General features: G+C 39.4%; 2 protein-coding genes across 15 annotated transcripts in view; both read left to right on the top strand.

The window, feature by feature from the left end:
- LOC103115370 (neuroendocrine secretory protein 55-like) overlaps window positions 1-5534 on the top strand; it is a 59760-nt gene extending 54226 nt beyond the window's left edge. Inside the window, exon 3 of one of the 2 annotated variants that reach the window (XM_060183294.1) lies at window positions 5480-5534. The gene's annotated coding sequence lies outside the window, so the exon portion shown is untranslated. Of the gene's footprint in view, window positions 1-5476 lie in introns of both variants that reach the window. The other variant, XM_060183350.1, reaches the window with a different exon arrangement.
- The window catches only part of GNAS (GNAS complex locus), a 65455-nt gene extending 53297 nt beyond the window's left edge, over window positions 1-12158 (top strand). For 4 of the 13 annotated variants that reach the window (XM_060182943.1, XM_060182545.1, XM_060183168.1 and 1 more), the window contains exons 3-13: window positions 1345-1389; window positions 5477-5534; window positions 5631-5750; window positions 7505-7602; window positions 10256-10310; window positions 10426-10499; window positions 10598-10656; window positions 10756-10876; window positions 10982-11112; window positions 11309-11376; window positions 11626-12158. In XM_060182943.1, the coding sequence (XP_060038926.1) occupies window positions 1345-1389; window positions 5477-5534; window positions 5631-5750; window positions 7505-7602; window positions 10256-10310; window positions 10426-10499; window positions 10598-10656; window positions 10756-10876; window positions 10982-11112; window positions 11309-11376; window positions 11626-11772 (976 nt within the window). In that variant the 3' untranslated portion in view covers window positions 11773-12158. The remainder of the gene's footprint in view (window positions 1-1344; window positions 1390-5476; window positions 5535-5630; window positions 5751-7504; window positions 7603-10255; window positions 10311-10425; window positions 10500-10597; window positions 10657-10755; window positions 10877-10981; window positions 11113-11308; window positions 11377-11625) is intronic. The other 9 variants (XM_060183007.1, XM_060182600.1, XM_060182779.1 and 6 more) reach the window with 3 other exon arrangements.
- Window positions 12159-27716: the final 15558 nt, after the last annotated feature.

Here is a 27716-nt window from a genome sequence, read left to right as displayed (position 1 = left end):
TGGAAAATAAGACATCCTTGACATAATTAAAGTTTTATTGCTCAACAAGTTGCTTTCAGTTTTTTGTTACTTTTAGAAGGGATTCTCTCCCCTTAATGAGCCTGTCTATAATGTAGACAAGGCATTTCAACCTGAACTTCTCTTTTCTGTTTTATTTTTTTTTTTAAAGAGGAAGCTACATTCCCAGTGTGCCTTCTTTGTAGAGGAAACCATAGGTCGTCTCCAAGGATGTTAAATTTAGTCTGTGAAAGTGACATACAGGGGAATTCTTCATGTGAGTGTAGGAATCTTATTTTTAACTCATCCAACTTAGCCTCCTTTTTCTTTTTTTCTCACTGTGGTATTGCAACAAAAGCAGTTTCCTTCATAACTCGCAGTTTGCTATGAAATGGTGATAACCCCATCCATTAAAGGGTGTTTTGTGTGGTGTGAGCTTTTTCCTTTTCACACAACTCTTCCCCACAAATGTGTTTCATTAGGGCTCGACTGAGCTCCTCTTAAATTTGCCTTAAGTGTCCCAAGGCTGTGTGCTAATTATATTTTTAAAGTAACATAATACTAATCTGACCTTCACAGAAATCAAAGGTCAGGGGTGGATTTCCCTAATTCAGCTAACACCCCCTTACCTTAGTGCTAAAACAGCCTACCACCTCCACCCCAAAACAGCATTAATATAGGCTGAACTAGGCTAATCAATTACAAAGCCATAAAAAAAGTCTTAGCCATCCCTGCTATTTATTAAGGTTGGGTTTGAGAAGGTTCCTTGGTGGGCTTTGTTCTTTTAACTTCTTTTATTTTCCACTGCCTCACAGTCTAGATAGAAATTTAACTGATGACAATTTATGGGGAAAATTAGTTATACAAGAATGGTGTCATTACTATTGCACCAGGAAATAAAAGGCCTAGAGTCCCCTATATCTATGCCTTTGTGTGTTAAGATACAACATTGTGAAATTTGAGATAGGGGAAAAATTAGGAACCCGTGTGCTGCTACGTTCTCAAAAAAAGTGAGATAGATCACAGCTTTAGCTCCCTAATGCATGTACATTTAGTGAAAGCACAAGAAAATAATTAACTGTCCCTCCTGTGCCTGACCTGAGTCTCCAGAGGCTCTGCTAATACTGCAGCAAAGGTGTGGGAATCTTCCCTCCAAGGCCTGCAGTCCCAGTTGACATTGCAATTGATCCAGAGAGGCGACCTAAGAATTAACGGGAGGATGGTGGCCATTTTGTTTAGGAATGTAGAGAGGCTGTGTGGGTTTTTTTTTTGTTTGTTTGTTTTGTTTTATTTTTTGGAAATGCGGTGCCTTGCAGATTAGGTGAGCTTTCAATCTCTCTTTAAAAGGGGCGGCGAAGAGGACCCGCAGGCTGCAAGGAGCAACAGCGATGGGTAGGCACATTCAAAAACAGAAAAACTTCGTAACAAATAAACATAAACATCTGACTGGGGGGACTGAGAACAGAGCCCCCTGGGAAGGAAACAAAAATCATTTCAGGGCCACCAGCCATCTTGATACACATTTGTAAATCACACATAATAAACAGTATTGACATTTCCAAGTAAAGGATATGCAAAACAGGTTTTTTTTTAAGCCATCAAAAGAGCACAGTTAGATCTAGCTGAAAGAAAGTTACAAATTTTTAGCATTAGACAATCAATTAGAATTTTGAGCACTAATGTTTTTCTATATGATTTATGCCCCCAACACCAAGTTCTCCATACTAATTGGTTACTTGGTTTTTAAAAGTGTTACATTCTATCCACCCCACCCCCACCTTTTAGGATTGGTCTGACTTTAATGTTTCAGACCTCTATAAATATTTTTTCTATTATTTTTTAAAATGAATAACACTGTACCATCCTTATTTGGGGGGATGGGTAGAAGCCTGGATGCTGTGTCATTGTTAAAGGTCATTGTTAAAAATGATCTCAAAAAGCCTGTCTTTTAGAAAGTATCAAATTAATTTTAATCCATGGTACTTTAGATTAGCTAGTAGATAGGAAGTTAGTTATGACATCAAATTTCCTCTCATTATCAAATTAATTTTTTCTTCACTTCCTACATCCCCACTACCACACACTCTCACACACACACACACACACACACACACACACACACACAGGTAACTTCTGGCTCTACTTGGCATATTTAGCATATTTCTAGAAGGAACAGCTATTTCTCACAAGAGCACACAGCAAATTAACTTAGCCTAAGGCATCTCAAAGAAAGCTTCTGTGGCGGGGCTGGGGAGGGGCAAAGGATATTGGGGTCAGGACAAAGTAACTGACACATGTTTGTTCATTTGTTTTTTTTAGAACATATTATCCCTAGATGATGGCTACAGTTTCTCATCTTCCTGGCTATGTCCTATCACTTTGCATGCTGGAATACCCCGTCTTAGGAACTTCCAATAAGAATACTATTCTGTTGTGTCGGGGGGGAGGTGGGATGGGCCTTATCACCTAACCTATAATGATAAGGGGGGGAGGGAAAAAAATTTAAAAAAAAAAAAAAGCAACAACAAAAAAAAGTAACAAATCCCCACTTGGCAAACATGTAGTTTAATGATCCAAAAAAGGCATCTATGTAAAGTGATTGACAAGACTACTGTACTAAAAGTTGGCATTTTGAAAGCTATGGCAAGTCCTTATTGAACGACCTACTGTGTGCTAGATGCTGTGCTATACTCTTGAACCCTACTAATACCTGTCTGCACCTCTGTCTGTGGCTCTGAACTACAAGTAAATTATAAGTATTAACATGTGATAAATAAAAATTCTCTGCATGTTTCAGCAATCCCTGCATCCTGTGTCTGTCTTCTGTCTTTTCTTCTGTCTGTCTGTCTTTTCCCGCAGAAGCACAAAGATGATAGGGTAAATGAAACTTAATAGCACCACCTAACCTTCCCCTACCACTTAGTTATCCTGGGGGGAGGGTCTCTTATACTTAGAACCCAGAAGCCAACTAATTTGCTTTATACATTGGGAGGGAGTGGTGGGAGAGGAGGAGAAGAATGTACCTTAAAACTACTTTTCAGCCCCAACTTACTTTAGTCTTTTAAAGACATCTGAGGAATTTTCCCTGGATTTCACAATCAATGTTAAATTCATTAAGCAATAGTGAAAATGATGGTAAACCTGCCAGCCCCCGGTGTAATATCTCCATCTACATAGTAATTGCTTCAATGGAAGAATTTTATGTTTTAGTATTACACACCCGAATTAGATTTTAGATTTCTATTTTAGCTGTTTTATACTTGATCTACTCCCACGTCTATTCACATACGTAGATGAATACTGAACACATTCTCAAAATATCCGTATTTGAGACTGGAGGTTTTCCAATTACCATACTACCATTTAGACCAAAATTCCAACCTGAATGAAAGAACCTCGTTTCTGAAAATGCTTTTCTCTTGCCATGTGCATATTTGGGTATTTAATATTCAGACATATTTTAATTTTACTGCTGGGGAACCTTAAACCAAAGGCTAATGGCTCTCCTTACTACGGAAATAGAGCCTGTTTTTTAATGAGTGGGATTAGATTTGTCCTATGGGGGCTTTCAGTAAATACAAACTCATGAGTGAGTATTGGGGGCAGTCAAACATTTATATATTTAGTGTTTAAATAGTTCATTTTTGGCTTTAATGCCGAGTCTGGACATCATTCCTAATTTCAGAAACGAGCTTCAGTTTTATACATACAAAGCAGATCAGTCCTCCAGAGGGGTGGGCACTCCCTCCCTCCCTCCCTTTCACTAGGGTGGTGGTCTTTAGAGTCTGGGGGCCATAATGAATTCTATATTGGTACAGAAGGTCCATAGACCAGGTTTCCAACAAGCTAGTCATCATCAAATCTCAAGTTCTGACTTCCAAACACGCTTTTAAAGTGTCTTAAAACTGTAAGGTGGTTCCTGATACCGTCTGGTGACCCTCACCCCAGACATATACTCAATACTGACAAGAACAGCACCCATAAACCTTGCTAATAACCCTTACTCCAGGTAAAGGAAGTGTCTCAAAGACCAATCTATAAGCTGGTGGAGTCTGGGGATGAGGTCATTCAGAAAATGAAGGCCCAGCCCTCATACATATACTTTGAAAGGGTTAGTTAAATGCAGGAAATATTTCTTAAAGGGGATAGATACAGGTCCCTTGAGGAGCAGGGTTATTGTCAGGTGTGCACATGACCTACTAAGTAATTCCCTACCAGAGCCCCCAAGATACACTAGCTGCCCCAGTAAGGTGCAGTTGCTACTAACCCTTGCTTGCCTATCTGCATTAACCTGTCCTATTTTACTCCTGAGGGGTTACTGGTCTCATGCTTATCTCCATTCTATGTCTCTTGGTGAAAACCAAAACTTGGAAATCGGGCTAAAAAAAAGAAGTTTGACACACAGAAGTTAAACTCTGCCCCTTCTCTATGATATGGGCTTTCTCTCTCAGCTTCAGAACCCTCATCTGTACTTAATGTCCACACATTGGCTGCCAACAGCCCCAGGGCCCCAATACATAGTAGCTGTGTAGTACACTTAAGAGGCACTAAATAGTGCCCAAGCAAAGGGTCTTATTACCCCCCCCAACACCAATTTCCCCAGCCACGCCTCTAATGAAGGACAGTTTTTGAAAGATGCTGCATTTAATGTAACCAAGTGCAAACATTCTATTAGGGTCCCCCAGATGCCAAAGGGTGTGGTCTTGTGGGACCATGACTAAATATAAAAGCATACCACTCAGACCACATAAGCTATCCTAAGTGTCCAAATTCAGAATCAATAGTCAATGAGACCTATAGCCTCTCCTTAACAAGGGTGCGTGTGTGGTGGGGGCAATACATAAGTTTCATCCTAAAAAATGTGAGAAGCAGAAACTTAATCCCTATTCACATTTGAGTGGTCAGTGTATAATAACATCAGTTAGAAATGTCATGGCTGCTGCTGTGGCACCCACAGTAGTGCCTCGGTTTCTCTTTCACACACACATGTGCAACTATTAGTAATAGGGCCACAAAGCTCTGAAGTCTGTAATTCACCCTAACATGTATGTACATTTACATGCCCGTATATTAATCCAGTGACTTGAGTTCCATGAAACCCTCACCCCCACTCCCCAAATCCAATGACATCCTCTCCCCCCATCCCCCCAAGGGTGACATTAACAATGATCAGTAGGAGCTTTTTAAGGAAGAACTAGTTGAACCACACCTGAAACGTAAATGACCCAGGTCCCACTTCTGGTACAGTAGCATTGATTAAATCATTTTGATGCCATTTGCCCCAACTGGGCGTGCCCTCTGGACACATGATTATAATTTGAAACCATTTTAATTCATGGGCTCCAATTTACAGAGATATGAACCTACAACTTCTTCAAGAGAACAGAATACTATGCTTTTAGTTGGAATATCGTAATTGTAGCAACACTGTTCATCAACATGATGCAATATGGCTTCTCTTTTCTTTTCAATCCCACTGTAGTGAGAAGGCAACCAAAGTGCAGGACATCAAAAACAACCTGAAAGAGGCCATTGAAGTATGTGCTTGCCTCCTTTCTCTACTTTTTAGTCTCCCTCAGTAGAGCCAGCCCCCCCAGCCCCTCCTCCCAACTGATATGTTAAATCACTTTCAGACCATCGTGGCCGCCATGAGCAACCTGGTGCCCCCTGTGGAACTGGCCAACCCTGAGAACCAGTTCAGAGTGGACTACATTCTGAGCGTGATGAACGTGCCTGACTTTGATTTCCCTCCCGTAAGCTATGCTCTTGTTACTTTAGCCCCCTGACCTGTACACTACACAGCACTGGTAATGCGGTACCAGGTGTTCTCACCTGCTTGTTACATGGGAATATCAGTGGCACCCCCACCTAGGCATAGGTGTGCCAGAGCTGCACACCTCAGTGATAGGACCATCTCAGTGATACTGATTATTAGGACAGCTGATTCCGTAAGCATGGATGAGGAAAATCCTATTGCCTCTTAATACATCTTGGCTTACACGTTCCCACAAGTAAACAACAAACTGAAATACTATAATTTTCATTTTATTAGATTGTAAATTTTATAAGGGTTATGAATTGTGGGAGCTTTAATTCCCTTATAACATGTCTTGTGACAAAATTTATATCAAACATGGCACACGAATGGCAGTAATTGCCCACTTAGTCCAACAGAAAGTGTCTTAAAATATCAAGCATCAGGCTTGCCTTATAGACAAAAGACCTTCCTTTTAAACAATTAAACATTTAACCTTTATTCAGGTTCTCCTGAAATCAGGCTATGCATTGAGGTAAATGAAACCTTTTCTCATTAAATAAATCCTCCCGCCTAAATTATAACTCATAGATTTTCTTTTGTGCACCCTGCTTGGCGTACATGATAACTATTTACAAAAACTCCTGCTCCATTAAAAAAAAAAACTATTTTTAGGGAACACAAAATAGTTTATGCCCAAACATGTAATTCTGACCCCTTTGTGGGGGGCGAGAACAGTTTGTAAGAGGGAGACGGGAAGTGAGAGGGAAAGATGTTCAAGTTTATAAGGCCCAGAAGGAAAAGACTTGTCTACAGTTAAAACAATGAGTTATTGTTGTCTTTTGTTAGATTTTCATGGGAATTGGTGTTTGTATATTTTAAATGGGTTTGGCTACAGTCTTGCACTAGCAGGGAAGCAGTATTAATTAGTGAGTCTAGGTACATTTTTTAAATAGGATTAATTTGAAAATAATATGAGACACATAAATATACAAATAATGAAATGATTCTGTATTTATTAGAAAAATAAATAAATAAAAGGACAGGTATTTAAAATGCACCAAATGGTAAACTGCTAGTTCTAATGATACCTTAACTTCATGTTTCCACTACTTTTAGACTTTTTTCCTTGAGAGATTGTCCCCATATAATTAAAGATGTTTTTATGTTCAAATGAAATGCAAATCATAACCTACTGCAATTTAAAACAACACAGAGGCTGTTTGCTCCTTTGTTTCTTCCTATTACAAATGCTCCCAAAAGGACAGGAACTGACATGGCCAGAATTACCAGCAACTCCCAGTAATAATTTTTTTTTTTTGGTAAAATCAAAATATTCCTGGAAGGAAAATCTAGTCCCAACACATTTTACAAATGAAATTTCTTGTTTTCAAAACACTGAATCATTTATTGGCACATTCCCCTGACACAGATCAGCTTATATCTTCCTATACAGTTGTGTGCAGAAACAAAATTACTCAGTACTCTGCTCTCTCCCCCCCACCAAATATATAAAAGGAAAAACACTCCAGACTAGTAATTCATATAAAAGATCAGCAGGAATTAATTACTTTGAATACATTAATGAAGGAATGTTCTTTATGAGCACTAATTACTTAATTTGGTTCACAACTGAGAATCACACCAAGTGTTGGTCATGTACTGCACTATGGTCTTAGAGTTCTAATGACAGTATTCTTGACTCTGTACATGCTCCTGTCTTTAAACATTCTTCCTTGCATTCATTCTCAGGAATTCTACGAGCATGCCAAGGCTCTGTGGGAGGATGAAGGAGTGCGTGCCTGCTATGAGCGCTCCAACGAGTACCAGCTGATTGACTGCGCTCAGTAGTAAGTGGCTTCTGCCTCTCACCAACATATAAAACAAGCACAAACCTCACACCAACTTCTCAAGTTATTTGCAAATGAATTATTTTCATAGAAGCCAGTTGTCACCTGCAGTTAGACAGTTCTAGTCTGATTCATTCATTTATCTTGGAGTAATTAATTGGCCTCCAAGTATTTATGGAGATAGAGCGCTGATCACATCATGGATAATGTAAAAATATCTTTCATTGCTGTGACTTAAAAAGTGTAACAAAAGGGAGTCGGGCTGTAGCACAGCGGGTTAAGTGCAGGTGGCGCAAAGCACAAGGACCGGCATAAGGATCCCGGTTTGAGCCCCGGCTCCCCACCTGCAGGGGAGTCGCTTCACAGGCGGTGAAGCAGGTCTGCAGGTGTCTGTCTTTCTCTCCCCCTCTCTGTCTTCCCCTCCTCTCTCCATGATGACATCAATAACAACAACAATAATAACTACAACAATAAAACAACAAAGGCAACAAAGGGAATAAATAAATATTTTTTAAAAAGTGTAACAAAGGAGAACAGACAAATATGCCCTCCCCCCTCATTGGTGGTTGGTAATTGCCTTGCTTTTTCCACTTAGTGTGGTGATAAGTTAAATAAACAGGAGGGAGGAAGGGGTCACAGCAAACAGGCGGGTTCCTTAGAATCCATCCATTTATCTATATCAGCATCTGGTGGTCTGTGAAATCTGTCAATTTACCCTTCCCCCACACTATTTCCCATAGGAAGTGCATTTGATTATTTTCCATGGCCAGCTATTTCTTGGTTTAATATACAAGCAAATTTGTGTATTTTTTCAAGGACCAGAAAAAGTCTCTCCACCAGTCCTTGTGAACCCCACCCCCACACCTTCAACAAAGTCCCTGATTTTCTCAAAAGTTTGAACCTAAACCTGGAAGTGCTAATTATAGTAACGCAAAACAAATGGAAATCCTGGAATTGTTTGCGTTTTGTATTTTGGATCCAAGTCAGAAGTATAGGTACAAGATTAGGAGAGTTTAACTATCCCAGCTTTTGAGTGACTGCAGTGGAGGGGCGAGTATAACAATTTCATTTATAGTTTAGTCAGTTTTTGTTTTTGTTCTTTTAACTGCAGGGTTTTTTGGGTTTTTTAACATTAATTTACTTCAATAACTTTATCTGAAAATAGCACCATTTGCAGAATACATGGAAAGTTTTAAGGAAACTTAAAGAAACTACACTTTAAAACTTTTGAAATGTCTTCCCCAGCCAGTCATTAAAACAGTCCTGCCTTTGCACCAACTAGTACTTTTCTGGTTTAACTGCCTTTATGTTAAAGTGGAGATACTGGTACCTTGCCCATTTCTTAAGCTGCCTATTTTTATTTGTTGAGCTGGGGTTTGGCTGGCTCCACTCCAGATGTCTCTCTCACAAGATTTGGTGCTGATGGTCTATTTATAGAACTGTGGTTCTGTTGCCATGACAACATGCTGGAGGCCAGGGCGGCTGGGGAGCTATTTCTGGACTGGTGCTGTAATGTAAGACTGATTGGGCAAGTTACTATATCCTCTAAACGAGACTTAACTTAAACTGGTTAAAGAAAGAAAAAAAAAAAAAAAAGAGGAAGGAGGGTGGTGTAGGGAGAACTTATAGAGTTTCTTTAAATAGACTTTACTCCCTTTTTCTTTTGTGTAGCCCACTTACAAATGTTGAACTTTCACACTCACTCTCTGCTCTCCTGAGAAAGGGTGACTTGAACATTAATTTCCCATATTAATTTCTTTAATCTAAGTTCAAGTTAATTTTTCTAACTGTGTGACTAGCATAGCAACACAAGCAAAGATACTTTGCTTGTGTTGAGAGCTGTCTTAGAACCCCCAGTTCCTTGTCAATTAAGACTCATCATTTGGTCCATGAGGTGGGTTTTTTGTTGTATTTTTGTTTTAATAAAAATTTAGTACCTAGAGTGTTCTATTTCATGGACCAAACAGAACAGGAAGGGAACTTTGTGTTTGTTTCCTGTTCAGTGGTTAGAGGCAGAAAGGGCCCTTCTGTGCCAACCTCTTTTGTTCTCTTCAATAAGTGAGATTCTTAAAAAGTAGAAGGGAGGGATTGTGGTCCGGGAGGTGGCGCAGTGGCTAAGGAACTAGACTCTCAACCATGTGGTCCTGAGTTCAGTCCCTGGCAGCACATGTACCAGAGTGATGTTTGGCTCTTTCTCTCTCTCCTCCTATTTTTCTCATTAATAAATAAATAAAATCTTTAAAAAAAAAAAGAAGAAGAAGAAGAAGGGATACCAGTGGTAATTCAGTCTCATTTTCATCAGTTACTTGGGGGAAAAGTTCTGTAAGTGTGCCATTTTTCATATTTTTGCAATTCTGAGTGATATGTAAATTTGTAACTTTTAAACTATCAGGAATTTTAGTCAAGGACAAAATGACTTGGACTTTTTAACTTAATAAAACAAGAACAGAGCACACCAAAGTCTTGTGCTGTACCAGTGGACCAAGGACAGAAAACCCAGCCCATCCCTACTTCTTAATTATACCAGTCCACTAGCCATATATCTTTGTCTTAAATTATGTTGACTCTTTAAAAAAAGGGGGGTGGGGATAGAAGAAAAAAACTTTCATTTAGTGTGAACTCTGAGCACTGCTATGTCTTCATTTCAATCCAGCTTCCTGGACAAGATTGATGTTATCAAGCAGGATGACTATGTGCCCAGCGACCAGGTAAGTGATAACTCTTGCAATCCTTCCAAGATATTTACAACACTTGCTCTCAATTAGGAATTATTAATATTTCAGTTGATTTGGGTGAGGTCCATTGACCCCGATTACGTTTTAGGACCTGCTTCGCTGCCGTGTCCTGACTTCTGGAATCTTTGAGACCAAGTTCCAGGTGGACAAAGTCAACTTCCAGTAAGTGGACAACACCCCTTTAAGGAAAAAAAAAAGTGAAATAAAAACATTGTGTGGTGGGCCCTTGGGAGTAACCAGGTGTCCTGTCTGTCCCATAGCATGTTCGATGTGGGCGGCCAACGCGATGAACGCCGCAAATGGATCCAATGCTTCAATGGTATGGATGCCATGGACTTCTGGTCTTTGAGGACATTTTACTTTTTTAATCACTAAAATCACTTCTAATATGCATTGCTTTTGCCTTCTTGTGCCGAAGATGTGACTGCCATCATCTTCGTGGTGGCCAGCAGCAGCTACAACATGGTCATTCGGGAGGACAACCAGACCAACCGCCTGCAGGAGGCTCTGAACCTCTTCAAGAGCATCTGGAACAACAGGTTTGTGAAATGACTCTTGTTTCCCATCATTCATTGAGGCCCTAGGTTTACAATCCCAGAAACAAAATCCTTTGCCAACATCTTAACCTGCTTGTTTCTTTGTAGATGGCTGCGCACCATCTCTGTGATTCTCTTCCTCAACAAGCAAGACCTGCTTGCTGAGAAAGTCCTCGCTGGAAAATCAAAAATTGAGGACTACTTTCCAGAGTTTGCTCGCTACACTACTCCTGAGGATGGTACGTATGTCTGTTGCCTTGTAATTTATTGCCACATAGTTTAGCTCATTAGTCCCATACAGTCAAGTGTTAAAAATATCATTCTTCCCCAACAAATAGAAGTGTTTCTACTAATTTACATATTGAGATAGCTCAGAAGGGACTTTGCACTCTAACCTCTTAATTACTTTAAAGTAACAAGATACTTTCTTTACAGCTACTCCCGAGCCCGGAGAGGACCCACGTGTGACCCGGGCCAAGTACTTCATCCGCGATGAGTTTCTGGTGAGTAGAGTTTATCTTTAGGGATGTAAATTTACTTAATTGTTAATGGGTGGGTGGGTGGGGGTTAAACTATCCAGTTCTTGTTGTCTTTAACTGATGGCCAGTGTGACCGTTAGCTTTGTGCCCCTTTCTTGACTTTGTTTTAGTATAATATTAGTAGGTGGCCAACAGTCCTTGGTAGATGTCCCCATTGACAGAAGGAAGTTTCTGGAGAGGTGACTGACCTATTCCCTTCTGTTTATGTTACAGAGAATCAGCACTGCTAGTGGAGATGGGCGCCACTATTGCTACCCCCACTTCACTTGCGCTGTGGACACTGAGAACATTCGCCGTGTGTTCAACGACTGCCGCGACATCATCCAACGCATGCACCTCCGTCAGTATGAGCTGCTCTAAGAAGGGAACACCCAAATTTAATTAAGGCCTTAAGCATAATTAATTAAGAGTGAAACGTAATTGTACACGCAGTTAATCACCCACCCATAGGGCATGATTAACAAAGCAACCTTTCCTTTCCCCCTGAGTGATTCTTGTGAAACCCCCTCTTTCCTTCTGCTTGCTTAAATATTCTAAATGTAGTAAGCTTAAGGCGGCCTTCAGAAACAGAAAAAGTAAAATAAAAAGGCCACAACAGTTCCCTCTCTCTTTCAGTAAGTAAAATATAAAGCAGCAAACAAATAAATGAAATAAATAAGTGATAAGAATAAGATAAAATAAATGAAATAAATATTGTCTTGTGCAGCATTGAAAAAAATCAAAATAAAAATTAAATGTGAGCAAAACAGTGACTCCAGTGTGTTATTTACGGTCTTGAATTCTCAGTTATGACAAGCTTCAAAATTGGGATGAAAAGGCCCCAAGGTTAAAAGTGGATATACTCTTGCCACTTACTTTAGTTGAGTTACTGAAAACAATTGGGAGAATACAGAACATATCCCTATCCTTCCAAACTTGTGTCTCTTGGTCAACCACTAGACCCTATCAAAGAATTCTACACTTTGGTCATCATTGCTCTATCCAAATATTTGACCAAGTTAGACCTTTCATCCCCTTATATATATATATACCATCACATAGTATGTCCACTTCCCCAGAGTAGTCCCCAAATAAGTGTTAGGTTTTTTTGTGACCTCTCCTGCTTTACCAGAGTAGTCCCCAAATAAGTGTTAGGTTTTTTTGTGACCTCTCCTTTAAAATAATGATTCAGGTATGGGGGGGGGGGGTTCAGGGAAGAGGGGTGGATTTAGTGTTTCAAATAATTACAATTATGGGTGTGTGGGGTGGGAATGGGGGAAGGGGGTGGATTTAGTGTTCCAAGTCATTTAAGTAAAGTGGGTTATTGACAAAGTGGTACAAATGGACACATGAATCCCCCATAACACTTTTAAGTATATCAGTTTTGTTTGTTAAAGTTAGATGAAAATGGAATAAGAGTTCACAAATTAAAAAAAAGAAAGGTTGGTAACAAAACAGTTGACTAACCACTTGGGGAAAACGAACCTTTATTTCTACCTTATTCCTTATATTTCACATACATAAATGATGTGGATCATGGTACTTTAAAAATGGCTACTTTTACAATTAAAGTCTTCATTCCTAGAAGGCTGCTTTAAGCATTAACCTAAGACACCAAAATCATAATGGGGGCTGGGGGAGATGACTACACAGAACTTAAGATCACATATAAAACAATGGGGTACTGGGGAGATAGCATAGTGGTTGTGGTTATACAAAATACTTCATGCCTGGGGTTCCAAGACCCTAAATTCAATCTTCAGTACTACCATAAGCCAGGGCTGAGCAGTGCTCTGGTTTTTGTGTCTGCATCTCACTAAAAAAAAAAAAAAAAAAAAAAAAAATGTATATAATTTTAATGGGGATGGGAGCTGTAGAATCTATAACAAAGGGCTGGTTACATAAAGAGCAAAGAGGTCTTGACACTTAATAAGCAGAACTGGGAAAATAGCATCATGCCTGAGGCACCAAAAAAAGGCCCAGGTTCAGTTCCCAGCACCACCATAAGCAAGAACTGAGCAGTACTCTGGTCTCTGTATCTCTCCCATTAAAATAAAATGGAAAAAAAAAAATTTAAAGCCAATATTCAGGATGGGAGCTGTAGCATCTATAACAGAGGGCTTGTTGCTTAAAATGCAAATAGGTCTTAAAAATTAATAAGCATGACTTGGGAGATAATATAATGGTTATGCAAAAAAGATGCCCATATGTGAGGACCAAAGGTCACAGGTTCAATCCATGACACTACCACCATAAACCAGAGCTGAACAGTGCTTTGGTCTTTCTGTATATCTCTCTCCCTCATTAAAATAAAATTAATAAAATATTAAAGAATATTAATGGGAGTGGGAGCTGTAGAATCTATAATGAAGGGTTGGTTTCCTTTAAAAAAAAGGGGGGGTGAGAGGGGTCTTGAGTATAAATAAGCAGGACTGAGAAGACAGCATAACAGTTATGCAAAAAGACTTCCATACCTAAGGGTCTGAGGTCCTAGGTTCAATCCCCAATACCATCACAAACCAGAGCTAACACACAAACAATGGAGAAAGTGAGGAACCCAACTCCTAATAAAATGCAAATAAAATAAATCCTCACTATTGTTAGGGGAGGGGGTGATGATCAGTACTTATGGACTCTACATCATGAAGTATCTGGGACCTGAGATACACTTGGTTACCTGGTTCTTTACCCCTAAGCTATCTGTTAAGCTTGTGGTTACCCGTGGTCTGACTTCCTAAATGGGTGGGAGAAAGGGACCAACATTCCCCAGCATCAACCATTATACTCTGAAATCAGTAAATCAATATTGACTTGGTAATCCAAGTTGTCTCCACCCACTCCTGTTCAGTTTATGGTTGCTGATACTTTCTAGATGAAATTAATCTCAGTTAAATCAATCCAACACACTTCACCTCTCAAGGATGGTAGAAAAAGTGGCAATACCCCATTCTTTGTAAACCTTTCCAAAGCTGATAGGTAGTTCACATAAAAATGATGTGGCTGCTATGCATATTTAATTAGAAAACAGACATTAAAGGCCCCCAATAGGGTGGGGGTTACCCATAATGGTTCTGCAAAAGTCTCATACCTCAAGTTCTGAAATCATGGATTCAATCCACCCCACCATCATAGGTCAGAACTTTGCAGTATTGTGGTATTGAAAAGAAAATTAAAGTCCTGAAATTTAACATATAGTCTGCATAAATACTATGCAAGTGAAGATAAAAATTCCCACAATCCTCCAAAGTACCCCAATTAAACATGACTAAAACCTGGGTATCACCTATCAAGCTCATTAACAACATACAAATACTCATCAAGTAAATCTATACTAAGGAGAAATATATGTTCAACCCACCCAAAATGGCCTCCTATATGACCTTCCTACATTAGGATTCTGTGTTTTTGTTTTTTTTTTTTAACCAGAGCACTGTTCTGCTTTAGCTTCTGGTGGTGCAGGGGATTGTTCTTGGGACTTTGGAGCCTCAGGCATGAGTCTCTTCGCATAACCATTATACTATCTACCCCACCCCATAACATAAGTATTATGGAGCCATATCAATAACTTCTTCCAAGATAGCCTCCTGTATTACCCTTCTACATAAACATTCCAGGATCTTCTCTGACAAATCTATCCCAAAATGGTTACTTATAAGCCCCTTCTACTTGGATTTCTGGAACCTTTCTAAGTGCATATCCATCAAAAGTAGAAAACAAATGTGCAGGTCATAGCAATTATGCTAAGAAAAATGATACCCTTGGACTCTTCTTCCTCACCTCCCCTTGCTGGTCAAAACTGGCAAAGACTTCTAGAAGGAGGGCAAATGAATCAGCTATCTGCTACCTACTACGTATCTGTCATTATACAATGAGGTAAGTGGAACTGTTGCTGCCATTTACCAATGAGCAAAGAAAATCAAAGTAACTGGTTACCACAGACAAGGCAGGAAAAATAAAGCTCAAACTCAGATAGCAAAAGCTCACCTCTAAACTACTATACTATGGGCTGGGTGGTGGAGCACCTGGTTAAGTGCACATATGATCCAGGTTGGAACCCCTCCTCCCCACATGTAAGGGGTCTGCTTCATGAGTGGTAAAGCAGGTCTGCGGGTGTCTATCTTTCCCTCTGTATATCTCTCTGTCCTCTCTAAATTTCTCTGTGTCCTATCAGGGAAAAAAAAAAAAGAAATATATATATATATATATATATATATATATATATATATATATATATATATATATATATATGGAAAATGGCCACCAGGAGCAGTAGAGTCTCAGTGCAAGCACTGAGCCCCAGCGACAACTCTGGGGGCAAAATAAAAATAAAAATAAAAACTGGCCTTCCAGGGGAAGTCGGGCGGCAGCACAACGGGTTAAGCGCAAGTGGCACAAAGCACAAGGACTAGCGTGAGGACCCCGGTTCGAGCCCCCGGCTCCCCACGTGCAGCGGAGTGGCTTCATAGGCGGTGAAGCAGGTGTGCAGGTGTCTATCTTTCTCTCCCCCTCTCTGTCTTCCCTTCCTCTCTCCATTTCTCTCTGTCCTATCCAACAACAAAGACATCAACAACAATAATAACTACAACGATAAAAAAGGGGGGTAACAAAAAGAAAATAAATTTTTTTAAAAACTGGCCTTCTGAAAGGTATAGGGGGAAAAGGTCTTCTGGTGTTCTTTCCTAAGATGTTATTCATCAAAAGTCCACGGTCTGGAACATGATGGCAGAGGAGGACCTAGTGGTGGTTGTATTGTTATGTGGAAATGTTACACATGTACAAACTATTGTATTTTGTTGTATAATGTAAACCATCAATCCCCCAATAAATAAATTTAAAAAAGAAAAGTCCACAGCTCGTGGGGTCAGCAAAGTAGATCACTTGGCTTGTGCACTTGCTTGGTTACGGGCATCACCCAGGATCAAGTCTGGTCCCACCACACTGAAGAAAGAAATATTTGTGGTGCCTCTCTCTCTCTGTCCTTCTCTATTTCTGTCTTTCTATCTGTAAAGTCAACCTGGAGAGGGAAAGCCCCAGTGACATCCCCCCCAAAAATAAATAAATAAATAAATAAATGAAGGAAGGAAGGAGGGAAGGATGAAAGGAAGGCTATGATATGTCACCTGTGACCCCAGTGAAAAATTCTGTAGGGTTCAGTGGGATTCCATATGCAGGGATGATGGTGGTGTATGTGGGTGATGGTGGTTCTCTTGTCTCAGAGTCACATTGGACATCTCTGCCTTCTGACCTAGTCAAAGGTTTGCTTTGGGGGCCACCTTCATTTCATAAGCTGTGTTTGAGAGTTCCTTCTCCTCTTTTAAGTTCATTCCCTCAATCCAACGTAATTTTGTTTCCATTTTCCCTTTGACCTGCTACCGAACATAACTTTCATAGACTAGAGTTTTCATAAAGTCAGAAAATAATGAATGGTTTTATTCAACATTTTTATGATAAGAAGTCATTGGTTTTGTTCAGTTTTAGCTAGCTAAATTTCACATCTCTATTCAAATACAAAACAACATGTTTATTCCTAAAGGTAACAACAGTTTGTGTCACACTTTGTGAAGGTGTATAGGCCAAAATATTATAACTAATTATTAACTGAGCTTTTAAAGATTAAAAACAACAGTATTAAAACATCAGGTCCCAAATGAGGTCTAGAGTGAGAAGTATCTATAATTGGGCAGAATTTTTATATGTATCATTCTCTCTGTATCTTTCTCATTAAAATAAATAACATGTTTTAAAAAGAATATCTTATTTATCTACTTATTTATTTTAATGAGAAAGCAGAGAGAACAATAGAGTGGGGAGAGAAGAGCACTGATAGCTTGGGCTTATGGTGGTGCTGGGGATTGAACCTGGAATAAAATATTATTTAAAAAAAAAAACACAGAAAAGGTGGGAGTCGGGTGGTAGCGCAGCGGGTTAAGTGCACGTGGCGCAAAGTGCAAGGACCTGTAAGGAATCCCGGTTTGAGTCCCTGGCTCCCCACCTGCAGGGGAGTTGCTTCACAAGCGGTGAAGCAGATCTGCAGGTGTCTTTCTCTCCCCCTCTCTGTCTTCCCCTCCCCTCCCCATTTCTCTCTGACCTATCCAACAATGACGACATCAAGAACAACAATAATAACTATAACAATAAAACAAAAAGGAAAATAAATAAATATTAAAAGAGTAAAGGAACATGACAGTCCAGTCAACTCTCCTTTATCAGGAATGAAACTTTTATAGATGGCCTTCCAGTTTCCGCTACATGAGACATACACACAGGCACTAGGTAACAACACAAATCTATTTAATAACACCATTACAAACATACAGAGAGATTTACAATTTCCAGTCCCATAGACCATTATGAAACATCAAGAAAGATATATCCAGTGCTAATAATTTTTTGAGTGTTTTCTATTTAAAATTTTTTTTTGATTTAGTAACGATTGACAAGACAGTAGGATAAGAGGGGTACAATTCCACACAATTTCCACCACCAGAATTCCATATCCCATCCCCTCCACTGGAAGCTTTCCTATTCTTTATTCCTCTGGGAGCATGAACCTAGGATCATTTGGGGTGCAGAAGGTGGGAGGTCTGGCTTCTGTAATTGCTTCTCTCCTGGACAAGGGCGTTTGCAGTTCCATTCATGTTCCCAGCCTGTTTCTATCTTTTCCTAGTGGGACAGGACTCTGGAGAGGAGGGGTTCTAGGGTATACTGGTGAGGTCATCTGTTCAATGAAGTCAAATTGGTGTCATGGTAGCATCTGCAACTTGGTGTCTGAAAAAGCATTAAGATATAAAACAGAACAAATTATTTAATAATCAGGAATCCAAAGGTAAGACTATAGCAGGTGAGACTTGGGGGGTCTCCATTTTGGAAAAAACTGGTAGGTCTATTTTAGGTATATTCCAAGGGGCCTATAACTTTACTAATTTTTGCCTGAGCCTGACAGCTAACATGCAGGTGGGCTAAAGGCACTGTCTGGGTAGTTGGTGTCAGAGTTGGAAATAGGACTAGAAAGCTGGGTCAGAGAAGAGAGTAGCTCCCAATTATGGGGAAAGTACTCAATATTGTTAACTGTAAACCCCACTGTTTTGATCTGGGGGGCTCATATCTAGCACAGGAGCCTGTGTAACCTCTGCATCCCTGTAGTTCTGAGCTCACATTCTGTGGCCATAGCTAGGAACATTCTAGGCTGCACGCATCGCAGGACCTGTCTTCCTTGAGTGGCACAGTATGTTGACCCAACCTTCCTTCGGAGAAAGGGGCAGTCCCTACCAATGTTGACCCACATTAAGGCCAAGATCCTGTAGAGGTCCACAGAGGGTCCACTATGTTGTTCCTGCTGGACTGTGCCAATAATTTTTAAGTATTAGGCAAGAATAGGTTAAAAAATAATTTTGACTCATAAAACAATTCACATATAGAATATGTAATCTATGTAAATAAGTGTAGATGAAGTGGATAATTGTGAAAAGCAAACAAGCCAACCAACCAACGAACGAAACCACAACTGTGTCTGTCACAATTAATCCAAATCATTTAAGCAAAATAGTACAGTGTAGGGGAAAACAAAGCTCTCAGCACCATGACAAACAGGTTCTAGACTCTTGTTAGAATAGGAAGCTAGTGATCGGGAGGAAGCTGGAAGGAACCAAAGGGGCACCACCGAATATTTATTTTCCTTCCTTTTCTTTTCTCTTTTCTCTTTCCTCTTCTCTTCTTTTCTTGCCTCTTTTTTCTTTTCCTTTCTTTCTTCCATTCTTTTTTTCCCCCTCTCTTTTTCTTTTTTTGCCATCAGGGTTATTACTGGGCGCCTACACAAAGAATCCACTGCTCTCCACAGCCACTTTTACTATTTTTTTATTTCTATTTTTTTTTTTTCTGACAACACAGAGATAGAATTGAGAGGGGTGGGGAGACAGAGAGGGAGAATGGAAAAATAGACACCTGCAGAGCTGTTTCACTATTTGTGAAATGTACCCCCTATAGGTAAGGAGCAGGGGCTCGAACTCAGGTACATGTACATAGTGATATGTGTGCTCAATTGGGCGCGATACTACCTAGCCCCACGTTTCTTTCTTTCTGTCTTTCGTTCTTTTTAAAGTTGTCTTTATTTATTTATTTATTTATTTATTTATTCCCTTTTGTTGCCCTTGTTTCAATGCTTTAGTTATTATTGATGTTGTTGTTGGATAGGACAGAGAGAAATGGAAAGAGGCGGGGAAGACAGAGATAGGGAAAGAAGGACACCTGCAGACCTGCTTCACTGCCTGTGAAGTGACTTCCCTGCAGGCAACCGCGATCCTGAAGCCAGTCGTTGCGCTTTGCGCCACGTGCACTTAACCCGCGGCGCTACTGCCCGACTCCCCCATGTTTGTTTCTAAACTTAAATGCTGACTTAAAAGCATTTAAGAAAAATTATTGAACTGCACACCTATGATTCATGCAGTTTGGGGGATGTATAGTAAACTTAAATTTTTTTCAAAGGCACTAGACCCAGAAAGTTTTACAAGGGAATTCTACTAACCATCTACATAGGTTTAAATATTGCTACTCTTCATAAAATACTACTTAGATTATTCCAGAGTATAGTAGATACTCAAATAACTGCTTTGTTCAACATTGTTTGATTATAATGTTAAGTTTTAATATATCTGCCTAATTTGGATGAACTTTTTTTTGAGGACCTGTTTTCTTTTTAAAAATATTTCCTCTCATTAAAAAAAATCCTTTCTCTATTTCTTCATTCATTCATTCATTCATTCATTCATTCTTTCTTTCTTTCTTTCTTTCTCTCTCCCTCTTATTCCTCTTTTTTTTCTTTTCTTCCTTTTTAATGAAAGACATAGAGTCAGAACATTGCTCAGCTCTGGCTTAAGGTGGTGCTGCAGCAGGGTGAACCTAGGACCTCATAGCCTCATGCATGGAAGTCTTTTGTATAACCATTATGCTCTCTGCAGCCCCTCTGTTTTCATTCTTTTTTTTTTCCTTTTTAAAATTTAATTATTTAATTATTTTGTTGCCCTTGTTGTTTTGTTGTTGTAGTTATTACTGATGTCATTGTTGTTGGATAGGACAGAGAGAAATGGAGAGAGGAGGGGAAGACAGAGAGGAGGAAAGACAGATACTGCAGACCTGCTTCACCACCTGTGAAGTGACTCCCCTGCAGGTGGGGAGCCGGGGGCTCTGTTTTCATTCTATATCATTGCACTTGAGGCTAGTTTCCAAGAAACTATTGAGACTATTAAATGAGGGAAAACTGTAAAAATGAAAGAAAAATGTCAAAATTATTTCTATGAAGCATATATAACGTTGATTTAAAACATGCCAAATACTACATACAAAAAATAAAATTATATACCACTTTTTAATAAACAACACCATGAAAATCTTAGAATAGAATCTAATATTAAATGTTAAAATACATATCTTGCCAAGTTGAGCTTTATTCTATGAATTTAAGACTGGTTTAGTATTAACAAAAGTTATATGTTCCAAAATGTAATACCCATTTATGATTTGTAATCTAATAAAATTTACTGAGTTATTTCTTAATATGAATATACAAATAGTTGCAAATAGTTGTGTATATCTATAAATTTATATATATATATATATATATATATAAACATATTTATTTATTTATTTTGCTCAGTGCCTGCACTACGAATCCACTGCTCCTGGAGGCCATTTTTTCCCTTTTGTTGCCCTTGTTGTGTTTGGTATTTAAAAGGAGTTATTTATTTATTTATTTTGAGAGTGATAGAATGAAAGGGATAGAGAAAGAGAGAACCAAAGCATTGCTCAGCTCTTGCTAAAGTGGTGCTGGGTGCTTGAAACTGTGACCTCTGGAGTTTCAGGCATACACATTGGTGGTCGAACAGACAGCTATTTCTCTAGTCTGATGTTTTTAAAAATGTTTTAAAGATTTATTTACTTATACCTGAACTGGAGTTGGTGTATTGTACCAAAGTAAAAGACTCTGGGTTGCCGGGAGCCAAGGCCTTAGCTAAGACTCTCATATAGCCGGTGTGTAAAATAAAATTTTCAGGGCTTGATCAGACCTCCTGTCTTGCTCTCATTCTTCGTGTCTCTTGTCCCCTCCATTCTCTCGCCCCCTACCCTAGGCTTCCGTCGATAACCCCGCAGGCCGGGGCACTGGGTAGGGAAAGTACAGGTCCAAAAAGGATGACAGAGGACCTAGTGGGGGTTATATTGTTATGTGGAAAACTGAGAAATGTTGTACATGTACAAACTATTGTTTTTATATTGTTTTTTGTTATTTTATATTGTTTTTGTATGGTTACTGTCAAATGTAAAACATTAATCCCCCAATAAGGAAATTAAAATTAAATTTAAGAAAGATTTATTTAATTATTAATGATGGAAGCAGAGTAACACTCTGGCACATGTGATGCCCTGGATTGAATTTACAACTCATACTTGAGAATTTGATGCTTTTATCCACAGCAGTCTTCCATGCTATGTACATTTATTTTTATATTCCTATATCTCCACAGCAACAATATACATCTATCCCAAAACCCAATTTTTAAAAAATCTTTATTTATTTGATAGAGACTGCCAGAAATTGAGAGGAAAGGGGAGACAGAGAGACACCTGCAGCACTGCTTCACCACTTGTGAAGCTTTCCCCCTGCAGGGGGGACCAGGGGCTCAAACCTGGGTCCTTGTGCACTGTAACATGTGCACTCAAGCAGGTGCACCACCACCTGGTTCCCCAAAACCCAACTTTTTACTTTATGAGAAATCACAATGTTTTTTATGAAACAAGAAGAGGGCAAGAGAGATTGCCTAATGGTTATACAAAAGTCTTTCATGCCTCATTGAAATATAATGCCATCATCATTTATGAAAAGAAAATTCTTTCTCTCCTTAAGCATCCTATGCCTTTTCAAGCATCACTTAGCAGTGTTTATAAGTAAATTCAAAAGATTTCTATTCTGTTGTAATTGTCTATGTGTATGTTCTTTTGCTAATGCTATGATGTTTTGGTTGCTAAAGTTCATAGTAAATACTGAAACTGTGTAGTGTTTGTCTTCTTTTTTAAAAAAATATTTTATGCCACCAGGTTCCAGATGCTGCCATGATGCCGACCAGATTTCCCTGGGCAGGCGACCCTACCAATATGTCCTGGATCCCTGCTTCCCCAGAGCGCTTCCCCACTAGGGAATGAGCGAGACAGGCTGGGAGTATGGATTGACCTGTCAATGCCCATGTTCAACGGGGAAGCAATTAAAGAAGCCAGACCTTCCACCTTCTGCACCCCATAATGACCCTGGGCTCATACTCCCAGAGGGTTAAAGAATAGGAAAGCTATCAGGGGAGGGGATGAGATATGGAGTTCTGGTCATGGGAATTGTATGGAATTATTCCCCTCTTATCCTATGGTCTTGTCAGTGTTTTCATTTTATAAATAAAAAATTAAAAATATTTAACTTTTTAAAATTTATTTGATAGAATTTCTTTCTTTTTTTTTTTTTTTTTGTCTCCGGGGTTACTGCTAGGGCTCGGTGCCTGCACTATGAATCCACTGCTCCTGGAGGCTATTTTTAACCTATTTTTTACCTTTTGTTTTCCTTGTTTATCGTTGTTGTTATTATTGTTGTTGTTACTGCTGTCATTGTTGCTCTATAGGACAGAGAGAAATTGAGAGAGGAGGGGTAGACAGAGAGGAGGAGAGAAAAATAGACACTTGCAGACCAGCTTCACCACTTGTGAAGCAACATCCCCACCACCTGCAGATGGGAAGCCAGGGCTCTAACCAGGATCCTTATGCTTGTCGGTGAGCTTTGCGCCATGTGCATTTAACCCGCTGGCTACTGCCTGGTCCCTTGAATTACTCTTTTTAAAAGTAATTTACTTTATCTTTTAATTTTATTTCATTTGATAGGACAGAAATTTAGAGTGAAGAAGAAGAAGAAACAGAGAGAGAAAAAGAGAGGTTTGGAAGGTAGTGCAGTGGATAAAACATTGGACTCTAAAGCACGAGGTCCTGAGTTCATTCCCAGCAGCACATGTTGTACCAGAATGATATCTGGTTATTTCTCTCTCTCCTCCTATCTTTCAAATAAATAAATAAATACATAAATAGAGCTTTTTCAAAAAAAAGAGAGAAACGTACAGACCTGCTTCACCGCTTGTGAAACATCCCCCCTGCAAGTGGGAACAGGGGTGCTTAAACTCAGGTCCTCACACACAGTAATGTGTGTGCCTAACCAGGTGCACCACAGTCCAGCTCCAATATGAATTACTCTAACAACTAAAGAGCAAAGTGATGTCTCAATATCTCCAGGTGTAATTTACCCACCCAAGTTGTGAATATAGTGTCTATTGACTAAGGGAGAGTTGATTTAACCTGCCTTTAACAACACTTCATGGATACAGTTTTAACCTATAAATTTGTATAGAACTCACCCACCACCAAAGTTCTAGAGCCACTACACAAAGGACACATCTCTGTTCCCTCTACTTCCCAACCACATTCCCCTTAATCACCAGTCATCCTACTTTTCACAATCTAAGGGTAGAAACTCTCTTATTAGCTGTTCCTGACTCTACCCTATGCAGAAACCTCTTGTTTTGTTATGTGTAAGCATATTTTCTTCTCTTTTTGAAAGAACCATTATTGCAACACACACTATTAAGATAGCAAAAATTTAAAGAATAACAATACCAAATGTTGGTGAGAAGTGAACAAATAGTCTTACATACTCTTGCTCTGTCCCAAGGACTCACACATGGTAAGGTGTGTGTTCTACCCTGTGAATCTATGCAAAAACTTCCTGGAGAGAATAGAACTGACTTTTAAGTAGGTCTAAAAATGGTTTTAAGAGAGCAGAGGAAGAAGACTGATTTTGTTTTTATTATGGTTAGGCTAGAGACCTGAGTCAGGATTCCTGCCTATGTGTGCACCAGCACTTCAGTGACTTAAACTTAGTACCAGACTTGAAGACTTGAACTCCAGCTTTCTTACTTTCCTGTCTACTCATAAAGCAGAAGAGAAAAGTGAACTTATGGGCTTGAGGAATAGTATCTTTTTAGCTATGTGTGTGATCCAGGTTCAAACCCAGAAAGTTTCAGTGTTGTAATCTCTCTCCCTCTCCCTCTCTGCTTCTTTGTCTTTATATCTCTCTATCTGAAAAAGTCATCCCACAATGAAGCCCTAATAATCACAGCAAACACACACAGAGATTGGAAGGGCTAAGGAGATAGCATAATGGCCATACAAAAAGACTTTCATGCTTGAGGCAGCAAAGACCCCAGGTTCATTCCCCAGCACCACCATAAACCAGAGCTGAGCAGTACTCTGATTACCAAAAACAAAAGAAAACAAACAAACAAGAAAACTCTATAATTCCCATGGAACCACTAATAACCTTGAATAGCAAAAGCAACCTTGAGCAAAACAAAACATGCAAGCAAAACAAGCAAACAAACAAAAAGCTAGAGGCATCACAGTTCCTGACTACAAAATATATTACCAAACTATATTAAAGAAAATGAAATGGCATTCATATGAATATACACACAGAGGTAGGACAGAATCCAAGAACCCATGGGCCCATAATAAGTCCATATAACTATTGGCTTTCAAAAAGAGTATCAGAAGCAAACAGAACGTTCTCTTTAACAAATAGCATGGGAGTTGGGCGGTAGCGCAGCGGGTTAAGCAAAAGGTGGCAAAGCGCAGTCGTAAGGATCACGTTTCCAGCCCCCAGCTCCCCGCCTTCAGGGGAATCGCTTCACAAGCGGTGAAGCAGGTCTGCAGTTATCTTTCTCCCCTTCTCTGTCTCCCCCCCCCCCCGTTTCTCTGTCTTATGCAACAACAACGACATCAGTAACAACAACAACAATTACTACAACAATAAAACAAGGGCAACAAAAAGAAATAAATATTTTTTAAAAATTAAAAAAAAACAAATAGTATAGGAAAAACTGGGTATCTACATGCAAAATAATGAAATTTGGATTCTATATCTCATACCGTATATAAAAATTAACTCAAATTAGATTACAGAAGTTGTGGTGAAATAGATTAATGGTAGATCTTCCACATATGAGGTCCCGGGTTTAGTCCCTCACAGTTCTTCTCAAAGTTTTAAGCATAAGAACTAAAACCACACCATTCTACATAGGGATTAAAAAAAACAACTTAACATTGATCTGGGAAATGACTGCTTTAAAAACTGCTTTAAATATGACATTGAAAAGCACAAGTATCAAAAACGTAATCTGACAAGTGGAAATGTATTGACTTAAAAAGCAGCTGAACAGCAACAGAAACAAAAGAATGAAAAGACAATAGAAAGGGAGAATATATGTACAAGTCACATAACTATTAAAGAGTTAATATCGGGGCCCAGTGGTGACGCACCTGGTTGAGCACATATGTTACATTATTCTATTTCCTTCACCTCCTTTCTTTCTTAATTAAAAAAAATTATTTATTTTCCCTTTTGTTGCCCTTGTTATCGTAGTTATTATTGTTGCTATTATCGTTGTTATTATCGTTGTTATCGATGTCGTCGTCGTTAGACAGGACAGAGAGAAATGGAGAGAGGAGGGGAAGACAGAGAGGGGGAGAGAAAGACACCTACAGACCTCCTTCACCGCCTGTGGAGCGACTCCCCTGCAGGTGGGAAGCCGGGGCTCGAATCCGGGTGGGATTCTTATGCCTGTCCTTGCGCTTTGCTTAACCCGCTGTGCTATCGCCCGACTCCCACCTTTCTTTCTTAAAGGCCCCTTTACGTTGTTTAGGTGGGAGGGGTACAGTAGATAAAACACTGTACTCTGAAGCATGAAGTTTTGAGTTCAGCTCCTGGCAGCACATGTACCAGAGTGATGCTCTGGCTCTCCTTCTCTCTCTCCTCCTATCTCTCTCATTAGTGAAAAATAGTTTATGAAATTATTAAGTAAATCTGAACAGTTATGGGTGTTTAACAATATTTAGTAAGTGAATAGTAACTTTTAAATATTTGATAGGAGAATGCTAGTTAAGTCTTTAAGGAGTTTTAATCTTTTAAAGGCTGGAGAGAGCGTAGTGGTTATGCAAAAGACCTCATGCCTGTGGCTCTGAGATGTTTGGCGTTAAACCCCTGACACCAGCAGTGCTCTGGTTAAAAAAGAAAAATGTTTTAGAAGTACCCACTGAGGGAGTCCGGCGGTAGCAGAGCGGGCTAAGCGCAGGTGGCGCAAAGCACCAGCATAAGGACCCGGTTGGAGCCCTGGCTCCCCACCTGCAGGGGAGCTGCTTCACAAGCGGTGAAGCAGGTCTGCAGGTGTCTACCTTTCTCCCTCACTTTGTCTTCCCCTCCTCTCTCAGTTTCTCTCTGTCCTATCCAACAACAACGACAACAGTAATAACTACAACAATAAAACAACAAGGGCAACAAAAGGGAATAAATAAATTAAATAAATAAAAAAGGCAAAAAAAAAAAAAAGAAGTACCCACTGAAACAAAATATAATGTTTCCAAATAAGCAAAAGGGATGGGGGAGTAGGGCAAGTTGGAACAGTAGTATGCTGGTAATTGCTTAACAGCATATTTTTCAGCATGGAGGTGGGGAAGAGCCCATTTACTAGTTTCCATGATGTAAACGCTCCCATCATGACTGATTTCAAACTCCCCACAGTATGTCATGAGCATTGAACTAGGAAGAAAGAGATGAGGATGATGAGATCTTAGCAGACAGAATAAACTCGCTATAAAATTACTGATAAAGGGTGGAAGCAAAATCAGACTAAATGTGGGTGGCCAGGCGGTGGCGCACCGGGTTAAGTGCACATAGTACATAGTAGGAAATAAGGACCTGTTCAAGGATCTAGATTCCAGCTCCAGCTCCCTACCTGCAGGGGATTCACTTTACAAGCAGTGAAGCAGGTCTGAAAGTGTCTTTCTGTCTCTCTCCCTCTCTATCTCCCCCTCCTCCCTCAATTTCTCTGTCCTATCCAATAAAATAAAATACAAAAAAATTTAGACTAAGTGAGGGTTGACACGTCGAAATTAGATGATGGGTCTATGGGAATGTTTATTTCCTCAAAAATATCTTATTTATCTATATCCATGTATCCATCACCTTTTACCAGAACACTATTAAATTCTGGCTTCTAGCGGCACTGGAGAGTGAACCTGGGGCATTCGGCACTTCAGGCATGAAAGCCTTTTTGCATAAATACTATGCTATTTCCCTAGTCTTCAAAAATACTTTAAAATCACACATAATTGACACATTAGCATTGTACTCACTTTAGATGTCCAACGTAATGATTTAATATATATGTATATGTACACACATATTACTTAATGAT

The sequence above is a fragment of the Erinaceus europaeus genome, chromosome 1, assembly GCF_950295315.1.
Source record: "Erinaceus europaeus chromosome 1, mEriEur2.1, whole genome shotgun sequence".
NCBI classification, from domain to species: Eukaryota; Metazoa; Chordata; class Mammalia; order Eulipotyphla; family Erinaceidae; genus Erinaceus; species Erinaceus europaeus.
The sequence above is the reverse complement of the archived record's forward strand: the minus strand, read 5'-3'. Positions and strand labels throughout refer to the sequence as shown.